We start from the raw sequence: 26,023 nt of genomic DNA on the forward strand, positions 1-26,023 counted from the left end.
GACACGAAATAAATTCTTTTTTACACTTAGGTTTTTACTTGTAAAAGTAGTAAAATATAGGAAAAAAACTATATATATTTGGTCTCGCCGTAATCGTATTGACCCACAGAATAAAATTAATATGTTGTTTTAATTGCACAGTAAATTCCGGAAAAACGGCGCTGAAAAAACCATGGAGGAATCGCTGTTTTCTTCATTTTCTACCCCACAAATATATTTTTTCCAGTTTCCTAGTACATTATACGGCAAAATAAATGGTGCTACGAAAAACTACAACTCGTCCCGCAAAAATCAAGGAAAAATAAAGACGTTATGGCTTTTGGAAGGAGGGGAGGAAAAATCGAAAATGAAAATCTGAAAAAGGGCTGCGGCAGGAAGGGGTTAAAGCGAGGCTGTGGCTGTGTAATATAGCCATTGCCCCGCTTCTGATTGCGCGCCCGCACACACACGCAGCACTGAAGGCAGAACATGGGGGCGTTTTGCAGTGCGCCCGCCATGTTCTCTGCCTTCAGTGTTGGCACCACCACTCAGTAGAGCAGCGCCGGCCACATCACACCTTGCTACTGACTAAAATCATGTGTTTACAATACTAAAGCTGTGCGGCACAGCTTTGTATCAAAATACATAAATTGACAGTATTGAACCGTTTTAGGGTGCACGGCATCAATATAGTAACGATATTTCGATGCATTCTGCAACCCTATGTTATACTACTATTTATAATATATACCCCCTGGGCGTGCTAGCTGTATAATATATAGATGCTGTATGTGTACCCCCTGGCTCTAAACCTGTAATATACAGCAGGCTCAGGGGATAAATATTAATTCAATGGCATAGCACGCAAATAGGGGGCACGGCATTCAAAAGGTGTGTGGTCTAAATAATTGTTCAATGATCGTAATCAAGCTTACATGTTCAGTTAGTCGTGATTTTTATTTAGGTCATAATTGCCCAGCCCTAGTCTTATCCCACCTAGTCAAAAATACAAAAACAAACCATAGGTTATACCAGTGTTCCCCAACCAGAGGCTCGGGAGTCACACGTTGCTCTTGTCCCCGCCGCAAGTGTCTCCCATGCGGTTGGCAGCTGCAAACATCTTGTGTGCACCACTGGCACCAGGGTCGTCATATGATTATTGAAACATAGCACCAAGGTCATAACCATATTATGGGGACTTCTGGGTTACACCATGCGATGCTTCATCAACGTGCTCATTGTCTTAAGATGGCCATACACATTAGTTTAAAAAGTCAGCTGAACTTGCCATTGATTTAATGCGTATGGGGGCACTCCGAAAGATCCCAGAAAGGAGACGTCGGGGGTGGAGTAAAGAAGTATTGGGCATGCTGGATTTCAATGGACCCTTGCTAGTCAAATTATCAAATTGTCTCACAGACTTAAAATCAATGTAGATTAAAATAATCCTCTCAGTCCTAGTTTTAGCAATATAGCTCACGGATTGGTCTACTGCCAGCTAGTAGAGATCCCCAATCCCTTGCCAAAAAAGAAATAAAAAGGGCCATAATTCCTGGTATGATCCAAGAAAAATCACAGATCAATTATAAATCCCTTCTGCCCAAGGTAATTCTTTAGAGCTGGTCTCTGACTGCAAGGATTGGCACAAGAAGAAACCGCTACATATGAGTGGATCAGAGCGAATTTTTTGTTCGTGGGGTAGAGCGCAGCATAAAGCCGTGTACAGTACTATAGGAGTACTTGTGCATTTATGTGGACACTTCTGCAGCAATGACTATTCTGGGTGCACTGCTACATGATTATTTTATAGTCACCGCTATGTGGATAGCACAATTTAATGGACAATTCAATATGTTTGGCATAATGGCAGGGCCTATCCGGTGTAGATATTTTTACGGCGTTTGCACTACTTTCTGGTTACTGCAGTGTGTAATTCTTTGCACCAACGTCTTTATTATGTCACCTAAACTTTGAGAGATTTTCCTCACCTGTAGCGGGTCCGCTCTCCCCCAGCAGCAGTGCTCCTGTCCCTGGCTGTGCGTTGCCCGGGCTAGTTCCTGGTGCAGTGGAGGAGGGGGGAGTCACTGCTCCTGCCCCCAGCAGCATACAGGACGCCGGAGGGGGCTGCCCACGTTTCAGTAACACTTTGTGGTCCTGCATGCAGCGAAATCGCGGTGGCACCTCCCGAGGCATGTAGCGGGCGGTGCTGGGCGGTTGTCCGTTCGGCACTGCCACCCTTTTGGCATTGTTGCCACCATTTACTGGTGGCGAGGGGGAACTGCCAGGTAGGCTGGCGGCCGTCGCTTGGCTTGAGCTTGGTTTCGTCACTTCGGGCACTTTGGTTTTTTGTTCTGTGACCTACAAATAAAAAAATAATAATTATGAAATAGAAGGCAGCATTGAAAAGCCATTACCAACAGGAATCGGTCATTTTCAAATGAGATTGGATTTAGATCTGAAATAACAGAAAAGCCTATATGGAAAAATCTCTTGCAATTATGACGCAGAACTCTCTACAGCCATCATTTACGAATTAAAGCGGATATATCAGACTATTATAGACTATAAGGGCAGCATAGTATGTAGACCGGTGCGCACTCATAATAAGAAATAATAATCTTTAATTATATAGCGCCAACATATTCCGCAGCACTTTACAATTCACAGGAAACCTGTACAGACAATATCAGGCACTACATATTGACAAAATTCATTTACAATTCAAAAAAAGCAGAGTGAGGACCCTGCTCGCAAGAGCTTACAATCTATGAGGAAATAAGCCAATATTAGCCAAATAACACCACAAAAAATATTGTCTGGGGTGTTCATGAAGGGAGCCAGCCCCCTCCCACCCGGATACACTGTTGAGCTGCAGTATATGCAGGTACACAGAGGCAACCATTAATCACCGCCAAGAGAGCGGAGCTGTCCCCACCCATACTATGCTGCCCTTACTGTATGTAGGGCAGTATATACACAGGTGACATATGCACTTTTAAAATTAGATGATTATTATATATTTTTTTTTTTTTGTATGAATAATGGAAGGAATATGGTGACTGCAAGCAGCTAATATGTGAAGTATGAAATGATCTCACTCTGCCCTGATAGTTGGTTATCTGGTTTAAAGGATACAGTTCTTTGAACATTTGTAGTTTTATTCCGATTGATGAAGCATGTTCTAGTTCAACCCTTTCATAACCGGGGTGTTTTGGACCTCCATGACCAGAACAAAATTTCCCCTTTTGGAATGCTGCGTTCTAAAAGGAGATTTTTTTTTGTTTGTTTCTTAGTCTACCCCAACATGTTTTTGCAAGATATGTAGGGCGTCGTTCTTTAAAATTGGAGGCAATATCGTTATTTTTTTTATTTTTTTTTAAGGGAAAATGGTCAGAAAAAAATATAGTTTTTTCTGCAGATAGCTCAGAAAACAAATACTCTATTTAAGCTTTAACCCCTTCCCGCTCCTGGACGTACTATTAGGTCATGGTAACTATCGTTCGCGCTCCATGACCTAATAGTACGTCTCGGAAATAACGGCCATTTCGGCCGTCCTCCCGACACATACAGGAGCAATGACAGCTGCTGTCTCGTACAGCAGTTGCCGCAGCTCCTATAGCAGGGACCGATCGCTGTATCCCCGCTGATTAACCCCTTAAAAGCCGCGTTCAATAGAGATCGCGGCTTTTTAGGGGTTAAGCTACCATCGCCGGCCTGCTACACGATAGCGGCCGGCGATGGTGACTATGGCAACCGGACACCAGACAATGGCTATGCCATCGACGGAAGCCTAGTGGGCCCTGACAAAGTCAGGACCCACTATGCTTGCTGTCAGTGAGTAGCTGACAGCTCTAATACACTGCACTACGCACGTAGTGCAGTGTATTAGAATAGCGATCAGGGCCTAAGTAATACAGTAAAAAAAAAAAGTACAAAAAAAAAAAAGTACAAAAAAAAAAAGGTGTAAAAATAAGAAAATAAAAGTTTTAAAAGTAATAAAAGTAAAAATCCCGCTTTTTCCCCTATCAGTCCTTTATTATAGATATAAACTATACATAATTGGTATCGCCGCGTCCGTAACGGCCTGAACTACAAAATTATTTCATTATTTATCCCACACGGTGAACGCCGTAAAAGAAAATAGTAAACAATTGTTTGGTCACTTCACCTCCCAAAAAATGGAATAAAATGAGATCAAAAAGTCGAAAAAATAAGTCCTCGCAGGACTTTATTGATGGAAAAGTAAAAAAGTTCTGGCTCTTAGAATAAGGTAACACAAAAAGTGAATGATTTTTTACAAAACGTATTTTATTGTGCAAACGCCATAAGACATAAAAAAAACTATAAACATATAGTATCACCGTAATCGTATCGCCCCGCAGAATAAAGTGAATATGTAATTTATAGCGCACGGTGAACGCTGTAAAAAAATAAAAATAAAAAAATATATATATATATATAATATATAACAAAAAAAACAATAGTAGAATTGATGTTTTTTAGTCACCACACCACCTAAAAATAGAATAAAAACTGATCAAAAAGCCGCATGCACCCCAAGAAAACTACAATGAATTCCTCAAGGGGTCTAGTTTCCAAAATGGGGTCACTTTTGGGGGGTTCCCAATGTTTTGGCACCACAAGACCTCTTCAAACCGGACATGGTGCCTAATAAAAAAAGAGGCCTCAAAATCCACTAGGTGCTCCTTTGCTTCGGAGGCCGGTGCTTCAGTCCATTACCGCACTAGGGCCACATGTGGGATATTTCTTTAAACTGCAGAATCTGGGCAATACGTATTAAGTTGCGTTTCTCTGGTAAAACCTTTTGTGTTATAAAAAAAATGGTATAAAAAGGATTTTCTGACAAAAATAAATATGTAAATTTCACCTCTACTTTGCTCTAAATTCCTGTGAATCACCTAAAGGGTTCATAAACTTTCTATATGCTGTTGTGAATACTTTGAGGGGTCTAGTTTCTAAAATGGGGTGTTTCATAGGAGTGTCTAATATATGGGCCCCTCAAAGCAACTTCAGAACTGAACAGGAACCTAAAAAATAAATAAATTAGGAAATACTTTGCTTCTCCTAATGAGCATTGCCTACTCCAAGATGACCCCAGTTTTGACCGTTTGTATAAACGGAGACCCCTATTAGACCGTTTCAGTGCCCGGTTTTCCCAAGAATACACCACCGAGACGTGTATTTCTATTGATGAGTCCTTGGTACATTTTAAAGGGAGGCTTCAATTCCACCAGTACCTGCTGGGTAGGAGGGCAAGGTATGGCGTGAAGATGTATATGCTGTGCGAGAGAGCATCAGGGTATACCTACAAATTTAGGATATATGAAAGGAAGGACACCAGTGCTCAGCCCCCAGAATGCCCCCACCCCCTTTACTGGGAGTTGATGCAAAAATTGTGTGGGATTTGGTGCACCCACTGCTGGACCAGGGTTACCAACTCTACCTGGATAATTTTTATACCGGCGTCCCACTCTTCAACTGCCTCGCTTCCAGAAGTCCTTCGGCATGCGGCACTGCTAGAAGAAATCTGAGAGGCCTCCCTAAGACTCTGCTTGGGCAAACACTCAGAAGGGGTGAGAGCAGGGCACATTCTAGCAGCAACCTATTGTGTGTCAAGTACAAGAGAGACGTCCTTGTATTGACAACAATACATGCCCACACCAGTACCCATGTACCTGTACGAGGTACCAGTACAGAGACCCCCAAACCAGACTGCATCCTGGACTACAATAGGTACATGGGAGGGGTGGACTTGTCAGATCAAGTCCTGAAGCCCTACAGCGCCATGCGGTGTGGTATAAGAAGCTGGCCGTGCACATCATACAGATGGCATTGTACAATGTGTACGTGCTACGTCGATGTGCAGGCCAGACGGGAACTTTCCTGGAATTTCAAGAGTTGGTTATCAAGAAACTAATTTTTAGGGACCAAGAAGGGGGGGCACCCAGTACTTCTGGAAGCGGGGCCACACGCATCGTACCAGGGCAACACTTTCCAGGAGAAGTTCCCCAAACTGGCAAGAAGAGAAAAAGTCAAAAGAGGTACAAAGTCTGCTATAAGAGGGGGATAAGGGAGGACACAATATATCAATGCGACACGTGTCCCGAAAAACTAAGGCTCCGTATGAAAGAGTGCTTCAGAATGTATCATACATCCCTTGATTTTTAATCTGCCCCAGTTTTACTTACCCTGATGTACTCCGCACATCTTATCCCCCTCATCATTCTCTTCTGAGCCCTGCCGTGTACCCAGGCAGCGGATAACAGCCACATTGTATTGCCGTACCCAGGAGAACCCACATTACAGTTTATGGGGTGTATGTCTCCGGTAAAAATGCTCACTACACCTCTAGATGAATGCCTTAAGGGGTGTAGTTTTTAAAACGGGGTCACTTCTTGGGGGTTTCAACTGTACTGGTACCTCAGGGGCTTCTGCATACATGACTTAGCACTAGGAAAGCTTCAGTAGGCCAAATGGTGATCCTTTCCTTCTGAGCCCTCCCATGGGTCCAAATGTCAGTTTATCACCACAAATTGGGCATTGCCACACTCAGGACAAATTGGGCAACAAAATGGGGTATTTTATTTCTTGTGAAAATAAGAAATTTTCAGCCAAAACGACATATTATTGGAAAAAAAATTATTTGGTTTGAATTCCCAGCCCAATTCAAATAAGTTATGTGAAAAAACTATGGGGTCAAAACGGTCACATTACCCATCAATTAATTCCTTGAGGGGTGTAGTTTCCGAAATGGGGTCACTTTTGTGGGATACCTACTGCATTGGCACCTCAACACCTCTTCAAACCTGGCATGCTGCCTAAAATATATTCTAATAAAAAAGAGGCCTCAAAATGTACTAGGTGCTTCTTTGCTTCTGGGGCTTTAGTTCACGAGCGCACTAGAGCCACATGTGGGACATTTCTAAAAACTGCAGAATCTGGACAATACATATTTAGTAGTGTTTCTCTGGTAAAACCTTCTGTGTTACAGAAAAAAATTGAATACAATTGAAATTTAGCAAGAAAAATTAAATTTGCAAATTTCCCCTCTACTTTGCTTTAGTTTCTGTTAAATGCCTGAAGGGTTAAATAAACTTTCTAAATGCGGTTTTGAATACTTTGAGGGGTTTAGTTTTCAAAGTGGGGTGTTTTATGGGGGTTTCTAATACATAGGCCCCTCAAAGCCACTTCAGAACTGAACAGGTACCTTAAAAAAAGGCTTTTGAAATTTTCTTAAAAATATGAGAAATTGCTGTTTATGTTCTAAGCCTTGTAAAGTCCAAGAAAAATAAAAGAATGTTCAAAAAACGATGCCAATCTGAAGTAGACATATGGGAAATGTGAACTCGTAACTATTTTGGATGCATTTAAATTCTGAAAAATGCAATTTTTTATAAATGTTCTCTAAATTTTGCAATTTTTCACCAATAAACACTGAATATATCGTCCAAATTTTACCACGAAGATGAAGCCCAATGTGTCACGAGAAAACAATCTCAGAATCGCTTGGATAGGTTTAAGCATTCCGACGTTATTACCACATAAAGTGAAATATGTCGGATTTGAAAAATGGGCTCTGAGCCTAAGGGTATGTGCACACGTAGTGACCAAAAACGTCTGAAAATCCAGAGCTGTTTTCAAGGGAAAACAGACCCTGCTTTTCAGACGTTTTTTGACCAACTCGCATTATTCGCGGCGTTTTTCGCGGCGTTTTTGGAGCTGTTTTCATTGGAGTCTATGAGAAAACAGCTCCAAAAACGTCCAAAGAAGTGTTCTGCACTTCTTTTGACGAGGCTGTATTTTTACGCGTCGTCGTTTGACAGCTGTCAAACGACGACGCGTAAATGACAGGTTGTCTGCACAGTACGTCGGCAAACCCATTCAAATGAATGGGCAGATGTTTGCCGACGTATTGTAGCCCTATTTTCAGACGTAAAACGAGGCATAATACGCCATGTTTACGTCTGAAAATAGGTCGTGTGAACCCAGCCTTAAGGCCAAAACAAGGCTGTGTCCTTAAGGGGTTAAAGTGAGTGTGTCATCAGAAAATTACCTACACCGCATATCTCTAAATGCAGTTAACACCAGCTCAGGCAAGATGGCTGCCCCCCATAATTATGTACAGAAAGTAGAATTAAAAAAAAAAAGTATATACAAAACAAAAAAATTAAATAAATATTATATTTTACGATCTGGTTTTAAATTAGGAAAAAAGCCGAATGCCCTACACACTCACCGATGCAGCGTCGTCTTCTTCAGGTGTTGTCTCTAGTCTTCACGGGTTCTGCAAAAGCGGCGTGATGACTTCATTGCAGAACGCGTTAATACTAGAGACCACACCTGAAGAAAACTGCACTGCATCAGTGAGTGTGCCGGGCATTTAGCAAAAAGTTTATTAATAAATGTCGGCTATTGTTGCACGCACAACAAGTGTAGTGTGGCACTAGTACAAGGGGCATTGTATATAGTTGTCAGCTGCAGCGAATTTTCCGGAACGGTCCAGAATTTACAGGGACCATCCTGGAAAATTACTACAATAGGGGGTGGGGGGGGGGGGGGGTGTGCTTTCTCCTGTGTGGCAGCACCTACAGGGAAGGCTGTAAATAGTGTCTAGGTGAACATGAGACCTTTCCTTTGGGTGTTTTCAGGGGGTTGCGACAAAAAAGGCTGACAAATGAAATTCATCAGTTTAACGGCCATGAAAAACGCGCAGACTGACTGGAAATGGATGAAAATTTGGAGACACACTGATGCAAAATGGCCATGGAAAACGGACATTTGATCTGTTCTTAATGGCCATTTTTTTTTTCACTGTCGTCTCAACGTAGCCGAATACGTTGCGGTCAGGCAGAATGTACGTTACGCCAGACGTCCATGAAAAACATGTTCGTGTGGGTTCGGAGAGGTGTGCACTTTTAAAGGAGAAAGGGTTAAATTCTCATTTTTACTTTTTTTTTTTTTTTAACTTCTCTGCATTTTTGGCAATACAGATCACAGGTATGAAACAGACTGCAAACCGTGCTCAGCATCCGCCCACCCCACTTCCTTCAAAAGGCATGAAAAATGATTTGTTCCAATTAACATGTAGGCCAGAAAATCTACCGAATTGGTTCAGGATTTCAATAGCTAGCCCCAAGTTGTCCTTCGGGTATGACATATACAATATCACGTCATCAGCGTACAAACTAATACTCTCCTCTCGTCCTCCCACCACTATTCCCCGATATTCTGGGTGCGTTCTGACACGTATCGCCAAAGGCTCAATAGCTATTGCAAACAATAGCGGGGAGAGAGGGCACCCCTGCCTAGTACCTCTACGGAGTTGAAAATAAGGGGACATTATACCATTAATCAAAATTTGTGCCTTCGGATCCTTATACAGGATTTTTATCCATTTAATGAAAATTGGGCCAAAACCAAACCTCTGTAATGCTTCAAACAAATATGCCCACTCAACGGAATCGAAGGCTTTGGCCGCAACAAGAGATGCCATTGCCCAGTCCTCCTTCAGTGCCTCTCCTATTTGAGCTAAAATTTGAACCTTGCGTATATTGTCAGATGTGGACCTCCCAGGCATAAAGCCTGCCAGATCCGGGTGGATGAGTTGTAATATCACCTTATTCAGTCTATTTGCCAGTACCTTTGCAAGTATCTTGTAGTCTAGATTCAGTAATGAAATAGGACGGTAAGAACTACAGTCCCTAGGGTCTTTGTCAGGTTTTAGTAACACTACAATTGTGGCATCATAGAAATTATCCGGAAGTTTTCCCTCCCCCCGGGCATACGAATACATAGAGCATAATGGGGGAATGAGCTGGTCAGAATAACGAAGATATACCTCCAATGGTACCCCGTCCGGGCCCGCTGCCTTACCCTTCGACATATCACTCAATGCCTGTGTAACCTCATCTTCCGTGATATCAAGTTCTAACATATCCCTGCCTGCCACATCTAACTGTGGAAATTTCAATTCCTCCAAGTATGATACACACTCGGACCAATCATACGTAGACTGGGAGGAGTATAAGTCCCTATAGAATTGGGTGAATCGGGCCGCTATACTAGGGGTATCAGTCAACTCACGGCCCTGACTGTCCTTAATCTTTAGTATTGCTGAGCTCTGAGAGCTGTGGTGAATTAAATGAGCCAGCAATTTACTTGATTGGTTTCCCAATTCAAAATAGGTTTGCCGAGCAAAAAAGTTTCCTATCAGCTTTTTCTTGTAGTAATAAGTATTTACGGCCCATCGTCAGCCATGCATGTTTATTTGCTTCCGATGGGTTTTCTATATATTCGCCCTCCAATGTTTTACATTGCTGTGCCAACTGACCCTCTTCCTTTGCCGCTTCCCTTTTTATGTAGGAGATTGTAGATCGCAAGCAGCCTCTCAAGTAGGCCTTCAGGGTATCCCATAAAAACCTCCAATTGATCTGGTATGCGATCTTGTGGCCCTATCAGGGTGAGCCAGAATGGATGAATTTTCCAGCTACCAATCCTCACAGGCCCTGGGTGATTGAATCGCGCTACCATCGGAGAGTGGTCGGACACTCCCCTTACTTCATAAGAAATATCCGTTACCATCGGAACCATTAGAGCGTTCCCAAAGATATAATCTATACGGGACAGGGAATTCCTACCGATAGAATGACATGAGTATACCTTTACATTCGGATGTTTGCACCGAAATATATCTATCCAACCCATTTCTTGAAATAGCAAATTCAACTCTGTTGGAGCCACCGGTGCAGCCCCAAAATCCACTTCCCCTCTAAATCTATCACATTTGGGATCCATGACCATGTTAAGGTCCCCCATGCCCAGTACCGTAGCTTGTGGATAAGCGGCAGCAAATGTGGCAGCCTCATGTAAAATCTGTATATTCGCTGGAGGAGGAACATATAGGCCCAGTAATATAAATGGTATAGTGTCGATGTAAGCATGTATAAACACATATCTACCTTCCTTATCCACTTTAAGTTTGACCGCATCCCACCTCAGAGATTTGTGGATTAATACAGATACCCCCCGGGAGTAGGACGTATGAAAAGAGTGTGAAGACCATTGGATCCAAGGTCTATGCAATAATCTCGCTTTGTCTGGGATTAAATGCGTCTCTTGCAGACATATTATAGAGGGATTAAATTTACGGATACATGCAAAAATGGCCGCCCTTTTCCTCGGGGTACACAGCCCCCGAACATTCCAAGACACGATCGGTATAGACTCCATTAGTGGACCCGGTAACTATGTCTGCCTCGGAGGGAAGATGGCTCCCGACTCCTGCATAATACCAATATACTTTCCCTAGCGACCTTTCCCCACCTTCTTTGCACTGTATGACTTTTTAGACATTTGCATTCATAAATGAGTATAATTTCGCCTAAATACGGCGTTGAAAACATAAACGACAGAACTAACATATAAACAGTAAATTGTATCGGCAATGCGAGATGACACATAGGCCATTGCCGAATCATGCCCTCCTCGTGGCACCAAAGAGTAACGGGGAAGGCCCCGTGCTATTAGGCAGTGTTAACGTATCCTTCCCTATCTGCATCTTCAAATACCACATTACATCTTAAGCCCTTTCCATAAATTCGTACAGGAGGACTATAAATCAATCATCAGTTTAAACAATACATCAGTAATATTTAACCGCAATATGCTTCCTGTGCAGATACCAGGATCTCTCATGCGATTTCTCAACTGAGACCCCTTCTTCACTTCGGCCGGGTCACTCCTTCCCAGTATAGGCCAAGCTCCGTGAAGAGAATGGTAACGGATTGATAGTCCCGGCAGTAAATCCAAATGAAATGGGGAGGATAAGAATGACCCTTTTCAGGGCCTCCGGATCTATCCGCCCGCCGGATAAATCTTCAAGCTGGGTGTACCGTAACATTGGAATCCCTCCTTAAACACAGGAGACCAACCAGCAAAAAGAAACCTTTTAGCCTGCATCAGGCGCATGAGGAACTCCAGCACCATCTTTAAATTCCAGCACTTTCCATCCTCCCCCTTCAAAGGAATCACACGCGGCGGGGCGATCTCTTCCCTCTCACCCAATCGTCGGCCTCCAACGCAGAGTTAAAAAAGATAGAACGGTCGTTATCCACTACCCGCAGCCTTGCAGGATACGCCATAGAATATGGGATATTGAGATCCCTCAGCCGCCTTTTCACCGCCATGAACGTAGCTCTGCGCTTTTGTAGATCCGCCGAGAAATCCGGGAATATGGATATAGCGACGCCATTATACTTAATTCCTTGCAGTCGGCGGGCTTGGCGTAGAATCATGTCCCTGTCGTTACAATTAAGCAACCGGGCCAGCATCGGCGTCGGAGGGGCCCCCGGTGGAGGTGGTCTTGTCGGCACTCTGTGCGCCCTTTCTACTGCAAAGGCCTGCGAATAAGGTGCATCTGGCAGTATCTCTTTCAACCACTTAGATATGAATTCACCCGGATCTTGGCCCTCCGACCTCAGGCATTCCTATTATCCGGATATTATTCCGGCGCAGCCTATTTTCCAAATCATCATTTTTTTGTTTTAATAACTCAGTCATGGATTCCAGATCCGTAATCGCACGTGGCATGGCCGCCGTCCTGTCTTCCACTCCCGACACTCTATCCTCCACATGCGTCACTCGTTCTCTCAAGGCCTGCATATCCTGCCTGATGAGGCCTATATCAATTTTCACCTCCTCCATCTTACCGGTCAGCGAGGTCTTGCATGCGGATATGGCTGCCAGGAGTTTATTCATCACCTCCGTCGGGGTAGGTTCGGGCTCTGTCTCCTCCACCACCGCTGAAGAGGTCGTCCCGCCAGGCGTCTCACTGCCCTTTGAGCGCTGCTGCAGAGAAGCACGCCGCCATCTTTGGTATCTTCCCGGGCATAGCGCTGTAGCTTTTCCGTGGCCGTTTGACCTCTCGTGGGGCCCATAACTCCACTCTTACCGCCCGACTGCTGCCTGGATCTCCGGGACGTAATGATGAAGGTAAGGAACGATCAGGATATTCACAGGATCAATATAGCACGGGACCACAGCGGAGCTCTCAAGTCATGCGACTGCTCCCGTTGCGCGCCAAGCCACGCCCCGGGTGTGTAAAATTTTAAAATGATGATCAACAGTAATGCTCAAAATCAGCCAAAGTAGGCTAACTTTTACCTAATGTGTAAGGCCAGCTTAAAGAGGCTCTGTCACCAGATTCTCAAATCCCTATCTCCTATTGCATGTGATCGGCGCTGCAATGTAGATAACAGTAATGTTTTAGGTTTTTTTTAAAACGTTAATTTTTGGCCAAGTTATGAGCCATTTTTTATATATATATATATATATATATATATATATATATATACATACATACATACATACATACATATATATATGCAAATGAGCTTTGAAATGGACAACTGGGCGTGTTTTTTTTCGTATGTCCAACTGGGCGTGTATTGTGTTTTTAACTGGGCGTGTTTACTTGTTTTACTAACTGGGCGTTGTGAATAGAAGTGTATGATGCTGACGAATCAGTGACCAATCAGCATCATGCACTCCTCTCCATTCATTTACACAGCACATAGTGTTCTTACTAGAACGATGTGCAGCCACATACACAAGTGTCCTGATAATGAATACACATGATCATCCAGCCTGGACGTCATGCGTATTCAGAATCCTGACACTTCTGAATCTTTTCTGTGAGATTCCAGCAAGCCATGCGTAATCTCGCGAGATTACGAGGTAAACGAGATTGTTTCCCTTGCTGGAAATCTCACAGAAAAGATTCAGAAGTGTCAGGATTCTGAATACACATGACGTCCAGGCTGGAGGTCATGTGTATTCATTATCAGGACACTTGTGTATGTGGCTGCACATCGTTCTAGTAAGAACACTATGTGCTGTGTAAATGAATGGAGAGGAGTGCATGATGCCGATTGGTCACTGATTGGTCAGCATCATACACTTCTATTCACAACGCCCAGTTAGTAAAACAAGTAAACACGCCCAGTTAAAAACACAATACACGCCCAGTTGGACATACGAAAAAAAACACGCCCAGTTGTCCATTTCAAAGCTCATTTGCATATATATATTAAAAATAGCTCATAACTTGGGCAAAAATGAACGTTTAAAAAAACAAAAAACGTTACTGTTATCTACATTGCAGCGCCGATCACATGCAATAGGAGATAGGGATTTGAGAATCTGGTGACAGAGCCTCTTTAAAGGGGACCTGTCACTAGGTCATATAAGTTGAACTGGTTTACTGACCTCAATAGCGCTGCCTCCTTGATGCCAGCGCTGTTTTTGTTTTTTTCCTGGACCCCCTCGTCCAGCGATTTGGCCCACTGTTAGTTAATGCTATACTCCGTTAGCCAAGAGGGTGTGAACTAACCTCAAGCTGCCTCACGCGGATTGGTCAGCATCAGAGGGAGGGAAGCTAGCTCTACCCCATTGGCTAACTAAAGCAAATTAGCATAGAGGGAGTCAACACAACAGTTGGCCATATCTCTGGAACATGGGGTCTAGAAAAAAAAACGAACAAGAACAGCGCTGGAATCAGGGATTACAGCTACGGCCGTGTGCAGGGGGCCTAAGGCTTCCCTTCCCCCAGTAATCAAGGACAGGCAGCAGGCTTCAAGATACACTATATGGCCTAAAGTACGTGGACAAAATAAAAAACACAGCCATGCAGTCTCCATAGACAAACAATGGGTATGGGTATGGTATGGATGACTTAAGATGTTCATTGAGCCAGGCAGGTGGAGTATCATGCTGGCGTCTTTTAGAATATACACACACTCTAAAAGGCCCTATTACACGGGCCAATGATCGGGCAAACAAGGGTTCATATGAACGCTTGTTCAACGGCTGATCATATAGTTTACGCAGCAATAAATATTATCGTTGTCTGTAGAACATCTTCCTGTGTAAACAGAGATGTGTTGCCGAGATGATGGAAATGTATGGGGACGTAAGATCGTAGTAACGATCGCTCGTACCCATACATAACCAAGCATTGCTCCTTGTGAAAGGAGCAAATAAGCGTCGATCATATTGGTCAGTGTAAAAGAACCTTAAGACTGAGGCCAGACATGGCAGATATTTTCCACTACAGATCCGTTGTCAATCCAAGGCAAAATCTGCATGTGTGTCTGCAGGCGTCCCTAATGGATAATTACATGGGATGCTCCACTTAAAACCGAAGTGATGGCTGCTAGGCTTCTTAGGTTGGGTTCAAACTGGCATTTTTCGGTTTCTGCCAGGGGTTCTGGTACTTTTGACGCCAAGAATAGCACAGTCTGCAGCGCCATTCTTGAGGTAAAAGAATACCGGAACGCAGAAATACCCAATTATAAGTTAAAGGGATCTATTAGGATCCCTTCAAGAACAAATATGTCAATTATGAACGGAAGCCATAACAAGAGTTAGAGTCTTATTTGACAAAAAAAAACAAAAAACAGAACGAACAGTTAAAATGAGGCAGTCTCATCAATTATTATGCTGCCAAGAGCAAAAGTTTCAGGGACAGACTCTACAAGAAGAAACCGGAGAATATGCAACGTGTCAGCTAGAAGAGCCTACCTTCTGAGCAGCGTCTTTCTTCTTCTTATCCTCTTTCTTCCTTTTCTTGTCTTCCATTAACTGTTCTTCCCTTTCTTGCTCCTTCTCTCTGGAAATGCAAAAATGAGGACAATATATGAGAAAAGAGCATAATCTACTTATTCAATAAAGATTATTAAATAAGTCTGCTTCATAATGTTGGCTCAATGGTGTATTTTTATTCTAAACGCTAATTTAAGAATGAAATACATTTTAAATAATAAAAACAAAACAAAAACAACAACATGCAATGGGGGAGTCAATAAACAGAACAGCGAATAATTCATTTTGCAGACGACCATAACCACGTTAAAATAGATGGCTTTAATACCTGACAGTACGTACATGGTTCTGAATGCATAGTTGGACAGTGATGGGGGAAAGGAATGATTTGCTCTGCTTTGAGATTAGTGATGGACATCATGAAATTTAACTACCTACCGTTTTGAGAGTGCAATGTGGAAAACCTGAAAATGGGTTGATGGGAAGAGGAATGCCTTTTATCCATGCAAAGATAAATTACGGAATAGTATATTCCTCAATTGAGACTTTTTTGGCAGTGGTTGCTACCCAACAGCCTACCACATTACGTTTTTCACAGCATCCGACTGGCACCCGATAGTTTCCACTGACCCATTCACTTTGGTGGGTGAATCGGGAGCGTAAAAAATGACCCGACTTTCGGATCTGTGGAAAGAAAGGACATGTCCCATCTTTCCACGGATCATGGACGGGACCCAGCTTGCACATATAGGTCGTGTGCATTAGGCATAAGGATGTTCCCTATAGTATAAACTATATACGGGTGGAAAATTTGGCTTCTATGATCATCTATAATAAAAAGACAATGCCGTAGTTAAGTAGCGGCTTTATTTCTAATTCCTTTTATCCCACCATACCATAATTTTTTTGCTTTTATTTGCACGATATATCCGCTTTTCCATGATGGTATCCAGTCCAGTTTTTGGCTAAAGGTAAATGAAGCCTTATCCGGGCTCAAGAAGGCTTTTTCAGGTTCTAAATATGAAATGTGAAGAGGTGCCCACAGAAACCAGCTCTCGTTGGTACCCATCAGTACATGAAAGCATTCACGCTGGGCAAAGTAATCAGCCCTGGTATACGTTTATAGCAAATCAATTAGAATTCGATGTTTTGGGAGAAGTACCACGGATGCATAAAAACAAGCCGAACTTGCATGTTCTTGAGCAGATGAAAGGTAAAAATGGCCAGGTCTATAGCTAATCATATAACGTGTATGGCCAGCTTCAGGTCACACATCAGTAAAAGTACTTGACTGCAGAAATGAGTTAATTTTATCAGCTTTTCTACAGATCAGGCTGCACCGGGAGATTACACAGGCATTAGGAGTAACCACACCCAACCGTCTGGGGCATCATCTGAGGTCACCACGCTAAAGCAGCAACACGCCAAGGTTTACAACCCAAAATACCCGAGGCTACAAGGCTCTGATCAGATTGTCAGTCACAGATGCTTCTCTTCTAAAGGAGTAGTTCTAAGAACTGTGCCAATAGATGAATGATCAAACAGCAACTTTCAGAAGGAAAATACCTATGTGAAGAGGTATGGTCAAGATGCCAAAATTTACAATACATTTTAGAGACAAAAAAAATATATATATTTTTTTTTTAGTTCAGCCAATAAGGCTTATAAACCAAGAGAAATCACATTTTAGGCAGGATATAGGCTCAGTTTGCACTGGTGTCTTAGTTTCTGACTTCCATGATCGATACGACTGATCTGTTCAGTAATGGATCGCATTGACTTGAGAATGGGACTACTGTATTCTACCTTAACAAAAACATAATACAAGCCTGACAGGGACTTGATCACAATACGTTCTCCAGACTATAAACCTGAGCCATATGTTTCCACATTGTAATATATACATCCCATATAAATGGCAGATTAAACTATTTTTCACCATTCAAGCCATGACCATTGAATACAGATACATAAAATCAAGTATACAAAGCATACTGAGTGATAAAGCTCAGTGACGTTTAGCTTGGAGCGGGCATAGGACGCCACCTATCCAACACATCAGTTTGACAAATTCCTGCCTTTGTAAGTGCTTTTGTGATGTAGTGGAGAGGAAAAAATAAAAATAAAAAATCAATGGAGTAACAAAAAAAATTAAAAATGGCAATGTCAGCCATTGGCTGGGGTAGTGTAATGAGTCTTTGGACCAGGAATCTCAGCATCGGGCAGTCTTCACTGATAATTATAACACTATTGTGGATTGAACAGAGTTCTTACTAAATTAATTTGGAGAAATATTGATATTTAAGATTGTCCTTCATGGTTTGGACTGAACCCGATCGTTCAAGTGTAGAAAAAGCTTACATACACGGCTCACTATACTGTACAAAACACAGTCCCGCCCCCCCCCCCATTATGTTTTACGGGCGCTTTTCTTCAACCAGTATACTCTTGAACCATAAATGTTCTATAGATGTGGGGACGGGGACGACACACATCTATCTCTAGAACATCCTACCTGCTGCCGCTTGGCTCCGGCAACTGTCTTCGGAGAGGGCCAGGTTTTTCGGAACCAGCCGAGTGAGTTTTTTTACGCTATTTCCAGAACTCGCATAAAAGCGAATGGGCTGTCCGGAAACAGCTAGCTTAGCTTTATCCATTGCTCTGGAGTTTTGGGAACAGTGTAGCAAAGCGCTTGGCCGTTTCCGGGAAAACACGGCCACCTCAGGCAGCAGTTGCCAGAGCACAGCGTCACAGCCCAGATAGGTGCGAGTCCCAGAGGTGGGGTCTGCATCGATCAGACATTTATGAAACGTCCTGTCAATATGTCATAAAATGTCTGAGATGGGAAATCTGTTATCATTTTGACTTCTCCGCGACAACTTTAGCTGGGTAATTATTGCATCTGTCAAATACATATCGGTTGCATCAATTTTTTCATTAAGAATGGATGGACAAATTACTGTAGACTTTAGGAGCCAGTTCATTTTTATAATGGCCAGGCAATTCCAAATGTCATAGACATTGGTAGAAAACATCCAACAAATTTAGATGCCAGCAGCAAATTTCTAGGTAAGTTGGCGGACTCCTGAAATTTAAAAGTTAATATAAATAATACAATATTTCACCTTATTAGATGAATTAGCAATGACTACATTTGATTGTATGTGTGTTTATGTGGCATTAGTCATTAATGGAACAAGCATTGCACAAAAAATTATAAAAAAATAAAATAAATAAATAAATAGTATAACTAAAGTAACAGAAAAAACACTGTTTTATTCTACGAATAAGCAAACATTACATTTTATCTACTGTATTATCTGGATCACAGGTAACCAATCTTTTGATCCAGAAAAGTAAAAAAAACATTCATACTGGTGCCAGAGATTCCAACCAAACAGACACGATACTTTGGACATGAGAGGCTAGACATTGGTAAAAGGCCACTTGATATTAACCCGTTAGTGACCGCCAATACGCCTTTTAACGGCGGCCACTAACGGGCTTTATTCTGATGCATATGACTTTTTACGGCACTGAATCAGGATAAAGTAAACAGAGCAGGGAGCCGTCAAATCTCCGTGCTCTCAGCTGCCAGAGGTAGCTGAGGGCTGGGGGTGTCCTTGCTCTGCCGTATGAGATCGATATTAGTATCGATCTCACCCGTTTAACCCCTCAGATGCGGTGCACAATAGCGTGCACCGCATCTGAGTGGTTTTGGAGGGAGGGAGGGAGCTCCCTCTCTCTCCCACCGACACCCGGCGATAAGATCGCCGAGTGTCTGTGTCTCTAATGGCAGCCGGGGGCCTAATAAAGGCCCCCAGGTCTTGCTGGAGCGAATGCCTGCTAGATCATGCCAGAGGCATGACCTAGCAGATGCCTGTCCGTTTTAAATGGACAGGCAGTAATACACTGCAATACAAAAGTATTGCAGTGTATTATAATAGCGATCGGAGAATCGCATATTAAAATCCCCTAGTGGGACTAGTAAAAAAAAGAGTTTAATAAAGTTAATTAAAAAAAAAATTTGAAAAAAAATGAAAAACCCACATTTTTCCCCTTACAAACAGCTTTACTATTAAAAAAACCAAAATAAAGTTAAAAAGTTACACATATTTGGTATCGGCGCGTCCGTAACGACCCCGACTATAAATCTATTACATTATTTAACCCGCACAGTGAACGCCGTAAAAAATGTAATAAAAAACAAATGGAAAAATTGCTGTTTTCTGTGAAACCTGACTTAAAAAAAAATGTGATAAAAAGTGATCTACTCTAAAATGGTACCAATAAAAATGACAAGTCTTCCCGCAAAAAAAAAAAGCCCTCATACAACCGCATCGGCAGAACAATAAAAAAAAGTTATGGCTCTTCAAATATGGAGACAAAAACAAATAATTTTGAAAAAAAAAGCGTTTTTACTGTGTAAAAGTAGTAAAACATACAAAAACTATACAAATTTGGTATCGTTGCAATTGTAATAACCCGCTGAATGAAGTTATTGTGTTATTTATATCACACGATAAACGGCGTAGATTTAAGACGCGAAGAAGTGTGGCGAAATTTCATTTTTTTTTCTATTCCCCCCCCCCCCCCAAAAGTTAAAAAAGTTAATCAATAAATAATATGTACCTCAAAATAGTGCTATTAAAAAATACAACTTGTCCCGCAGAAAACAAGACCTTATACAGCTATGTCGACGCAAAAATAAAGAAGTTCTAGCTCTTGGAATGAGACGATGGAAAAACGTAAAAAATGGCTTGGTCATTAAGGTTTAAAATAGGCTGGTCATTAAGGGGTTAAAAAATTATTTTTACTTGTGTTTAGGTTACATTGAAAAAGTGTAACCACCATCTACTAAGAGGTCTTCACGGACAAACTAAAAAGCTATAGCACCTGGAGTAGTAGCATTGGTACTGAAAGGAGGAAATGCAGAAGTGCCGTGCAACATGGGAGTCCAGAAGTGAGTTTACACGGAGGGATGTGCTGGCGACAAATGATAAAGCCAACTTAAAAGATCAACTACAAACGACTTTTATGGTTTGATGGCTGGGTATGTTTACACTGGGCAATGATCAGAAACAAACGTCAAAAAACACAAAACTGCAGCATGCTCCATTGGATGCTATATCGTGGATGGAGTTCTTTCCTAAAAGCACTTAGTTACAAACCAGGGTATATGAGGGACATCACGGACCACAAAAGTAGACTTTTTTTTTAAAAAAGGGCACTCCACGCAAAACTATTTCCCATGTGTTGCATCAAAGCGTAGTTTTCAGGTGACCATTCAGAATAAACTGTTATATGTGTGTAAATGAGGCATAAACGCAATACCGGACCAAAATAGGATTTGTATCCCCTCTGCAGGCTCTTTCTATTTCTCAGTTTTCTCTGAGATAGTGGGTGGAGCCTAACTGCCATCATGTCTTCTATAAACTGCACACACAGAGCAGAGAACATCCTGGTCCACTATCTTTCTGTAGCACACCCTTAGAAGCAGAAGTTTGGAGAAGCCTGTGTCCCCTCTACTTCTGCTCCCTCCGCCTGCACCCCCCTCTCTAATAGACTATGGGCTGCAGCGTCTGTGTCTCTCTGCTCCTCTCTCCATAGACTTGTATGGGCAGCAGAATTAATGTGTCTGTGCGCTCTCTCCTTCTGCTTTTCCTGCCCTCTCCATAGACTGGTATGGGCAGTATTGTTAGTGTCTCTGCTTACTCGAGTCTATGGGGATTCGTGTGTCACTCATACTGGCACGAGAACTCCCTGTATGATGTAATTGCAGGGACTGTTCCACCTAGGAGTTTGTCCTGCTCTATGGAAAGCCTATCAATGCTGCAGATGACTAGACCGATTCCAGTCACACAGTCATAATGGAGACAATCACAGCTCAGCCTCCATACTTATGATCTCCTTGTTTACTTCGGAAAATACTATGGGAAGGATAATAATGCTGTCCCCCAGCAAGAAGTGAGGGCACTGGCTCCATATTGCTCTCTATGATGCATGGTGCAAGATATTCATATCCAAATAGAAGATAATGAAAACGTTGCTGTTGAGGAATAATTTTGACTTCTTCCTCGAGTGTGACTTGTGGAGGTAATTCTGTGGTTGGCACACAACTACAGCTGATAAGAATCATGAAAACACTACACTGGGCTAAGAAAAAGATTGTGTCTCAGTGCCTTATACAAAGCCAAAACTATATTTGCCATAAATACATAACCTGGCAATGCAAAATAAACCAAAAACATTAGAATACAAGTAATGTTCACATAAATCTAAAATGATTTGAAGTCTATGGTAGGTACCGGGTGTAGTGTTGATGAATCAGCAGTGGATGAAAGAACGTTCTGCTGTTACCTCACTCTACACCACCAGCTCATGTATTATATAAATGATTACATATAGGCTGCAGTCACCCAATTTCCAGTGGTTATTTTAGAATATGCACTTAATTCTTCCAACAGGAACAGTTTCTTAGATTAGTGCATTTTGTAGATTAACAAAAGGTCATAATTAAGCGATGTGGATTTAAAAATCTGCAACATGCCCTGAAATTTGAAGCGGTAAAATTTTGATGGGTGAATGGGGTTTTGCAAAGACCCCTATCCACTAGCATTGTACTGCAGTTTTTTTGGTACAGTATGCGCACCAAAAATCCACTACAAATCAGCCAGGTCTGTACATACCCTTAGGCCAGGGCTACATGAGAGGTGTGTGTGGAAATCCAGGTTAACACAATTTCTATTATTCTTGAAGGTAAAAAAAACAACAAAAAACTTTCCAGGCAACCTAACAACTATGGCCTGATTCAGATGGCCGTATTTTAACGTATTTAATGGTCCATATTCTGGATAGAACACCCAGAACCCCCCAGAGTTCCACAGAACCAACCCTAAAGTACTATAGAAATCTATGGTGCTACAAGCTCAGTAGAACTGCCGGAGGCCCGGTGTTAGACGCGAGATATAAAATGCAGGCTTTAGACTAGGATTAGATATTGACAGACAATGTTAGGTAACAGTCTCCAGGGATTTGTCCATACAGCCCTGTTTTAGATCAAACAGTGCAATGTCTATCTAGTGCGATGTGCAGTATCCATAGAAATAATTGAAGTAAAACCAGGTAAGTGTCCATTAGCATTAAGAGATTGTCACTATGTTGCAATGCTGGAACCTGCATACAAACCACTCCCTATACAATGTGGAATACTTCTAGTTTACAAATAGCAACCCAACGCTATTGTCCTCCTCAAGCTAAGTAACCAGCCGTCAAACAAACCTTTGATGGAAGCCGGTTTTATACTGTAAATGGAACACTCAGGGAAGGTTATGGCGTTATTGTAGCAAAGTTCTAACACCATGTTTAAGAAAGAAGCAGCTTACGATGCATACGAGGCTAATTTACTTATCTGTAGAATCCGTGTGGCACTCCGAGAAATGCTGAAGGGACGTGGGCAAACCATTGATTGATTTTCTACCCCTCCCCACTTCCCTTGCAGACAAGCAAGTTAGTGACCATTTGCTTCACTCTTAGGCCTCATGCACACGACCGTAGCCGTGTGCACGGCCGTGATTTTCGGGTCGACCGGATGCGGACTGTCAGCCGCAGGCCGCCCGCAAATCGTGGGACATGCACATGGCCGCGGCCATTGTTTTCAATGAGCCCGGACCGCAGAACCGGGCCGTAATAAGACATGCCCGTTCTTTCTGCGGTCTGGGCTCCCGGGCCGTGCACGGACCGCAAAAACTACGGTCGTGTGCACGGCCCCATAGAAAAGAATGGGGCCGCAATTCTCCCGTGGATTTTTGGGGGAATTGCGGCCGCAAAAACACGGTCGTGTGCATGAAAATCCACGGGAGAATTGCGGCCCCATTCTTTTCTATGGGGCCGTGCACACGACCGTAGTTTTTGCGGTCCGTGCACGGCCCGGGAGCCCGGACCGCAGAAAGAACGGGCATGTCTTATTACGGCCCGGTTCTGCGGTCCGGGCTCATTGAAAACAATGGCCGCGGCCATGTGCATGTCCCACGATTTGTGGGCGGCCTGCGGCTGACAGTCCGCAGCCGGCCGACACGAAAATCACGGCCGTGCACACGGCTACGGTCGTGTGCATGAGGCCTTAGGGTATGTTCACACGCACTATTTTCAGATGTAATTCGGGCGTTTTACGCCTCTATTTACGCCTGAAAAGACGGCTCCATTACGCCTGCAAACATCTGCCCATTGCTTGCAATGGGTTTTACGATGTTCTGTTCCCACGAGCCTTTATTTTACGCGTCGCTGTCAAAAGACGGCGCGTAAAATGACGGCTCGTCAAAAGAAGTGCAGGACACTTCTTGGGACTATTTTGGAGCCGTTTTTCATTGACTATTGAAAACCGCTCCAAAGACGGCTGTAAAAACCGCGACGAAAAACGTGAGTTGCTCAAAAAACGTCTGAAAATCAGGAGCGGTTTTCCCTTGAAAACAGCTCCGTATTTTCAGACGTTTTTTGTTAAGTGCGTGAACATACCCTTAAAGTCCCTCTGGATTTGTAAGCTTTGGCCAATGTGGTTGGATAGAAGGTCAATCCACACGGCCTTCTGGTGCACGTTTGGTGTATACACCGATGTGCCCATAGACTTAGCGAATGTATGCCAAGATTGTCCTTTAGGTATGAAAGGACAACGCAGCCTTTAACTATATTGAAAAGCACAGTCAACTATACTTTTTCAATAGAAAAAAAATGTATACAGGCACACATTTGCATATGTCTGGAGCATCTGTTTGGTGGATCATTTCTAACGGTGCTGCCACACGCAATGTGACGCATAGGAGGACGCCGTATTTTGTGTCATTTTCTGGGGGTGCTGGACTTCTTTGGATTTTTACCAGGTTATTCAATAAGTACTCTAATTAGTCACCTGGCTCGCTGCACGGTCACAAACACCCACTAATAATCATCATGCTCCTCTTTGTCTCCATCTATCCCTGCTTACAGTCACCCAGCTCACTCCCTGCACACGGTCCTAAACTCGGGGCCTCTCCCGATCATATATACACACACACACACAGGGATGATGGGGTATTTATACACACACACACACGATGGGAGTTATACCAGCACTCCATCATCCATGTATAATTATATATACATATATTTATATCTTCATCCTCCCTATATATATATATATATATATATATATATATGTCATCTTCATTATGTGTATGTATGTATATATATATATATATATATAAAATCCTCATCAACCCTGTATGTATATATGCGTGTGTAATCCATCTCCGTATATATGTAAGGGTATGTGCACACGATAACGACCATTTTGCGAGGCGTCTTTGACGGACGTAATTTGGAGCTGTTAACGGCTCAAATTACGTCCAAAGAAGTGTCCTGCACTTCTTTGACGAGACAGTCATTTTACGCGTCGTCTTTTGACAGCGACGTGTAAAATGACAGGTCGTCGGCACAGTACGTCGGCAAACCCATTCAAATGAATGGGCAGATGTTTGCCGACGTATTGGAGCCGTATTTTCAGGCGTAAATCGAGGCATAATACGCCTCGTTTACGTCTGAAAATAGGTCGTGTGAACCCAGCCTTATACTCCTCATACCTCTATATATGTAATCCCCATCACCACTGTATGGCCCAGTTCACAGTTTCAGAATCAGTTGCAAAAAATAACTTCTGAAATCGCCTCAGATTGATTTTAGCGGCTTGCGGTAAAAAAAAAAAAAAGGCGCCATGCTCCTTCCCATGGTTCCACCTCTGACTTCATTGAAGTCATTGGGAGACAGAGAAGGTGGATTTTTGCCCACAGCACTCAATGGCCACAGGAGAAAAAACTGGCGTGAAAATCGTGGAGGAATTTGAGGCAGATTTTTCTGCCTGCAAAAAAACTACAAAAAACCTGTGTGAACAGGACCTTTATACGTAATCCTCATCATCCCTCAATGCACCATCGGGGCGTGTGGCCATTGAGGAATAACATGAACACGAAGTAAATATGGCGGGCATTGAGGAGGCTGTGGACCATTAGGATGCCCGTGAACTTCGAGAAGTCGTGGACAACCAGAGCATAGTTGCCAACATTTGAAAAGTTTCCAGGGTGTGGTTTCTTTGGTGGGTGTGGCTAATCGTGAACAGCTTTGACGACTACTATGGTGGCCAGTATCTCTCTCAGCATCTGATTTTACACAGGCAGTGGATGTCTCACTTTATCACTAGGGTTATGGTGCTGACCATAAGACTGCATTCACACGAGCGAGACATATTTCTGTGCATAAAAACGCGCGTAAACCTTGTCAGTGTGCGCTGCGTTATTGCATCTGTGCTTTGCGAGTGGCATGTGTTTTTAACGCACTCGCAAAGCACACTTTTTTTTTTAATGGAATTGATGCGCAACCCACGCACAGCACATGG

At 42.8% G+C, this 26,023-nt stretch overlaps 1 protein-coding gene across 5 annotated transcripts in view; it reads right to left on the reverse strand.

Moving 5' to 3' along the window:
• Positions 1–26,023, reverse strand: part of TNRC6B (trinucleotide repeat containing adaptor 6B) — a 175,582-nt gene that overhangs the window by 50,408 nt on the left and 99,151 nt on the right. For all 5 annotated transcript variants that reach the window (XM_075833723.1, XM_075833725.1, XM_075833724.1 and 2 more), the window contains 2 exons: positions 15,580–15,667; positions 1,968–2,337 (listed from right to left, as the gene is read on the reverse strand). In XM_075833723.1, coding sequence (XP_075689838.1) covers positions 1,968–2,337; positions 15,580–15,667 — 458 coding nt within the window. The remainder of the gene's footprint in view (positions 1–1,967; positions 2,338–15,579; positions 15,668–26,023) is intronic.

Source organism: Rhinoderma darwinii, chromosome 7, assembly GCF_050947455.1.
Source record: "Rhinoderma darwinii isolate aRhiDar2 chromosome 7, aRhiDar2.hap1, whole genome shotgun sequence".
NCBI classification, from domain to species: Eukaryota; Metazoa; Chordata; class Amphibia; order Anura; family Rhinodermatidae; genus Rhinoderma; species Rhinoderma darwinii.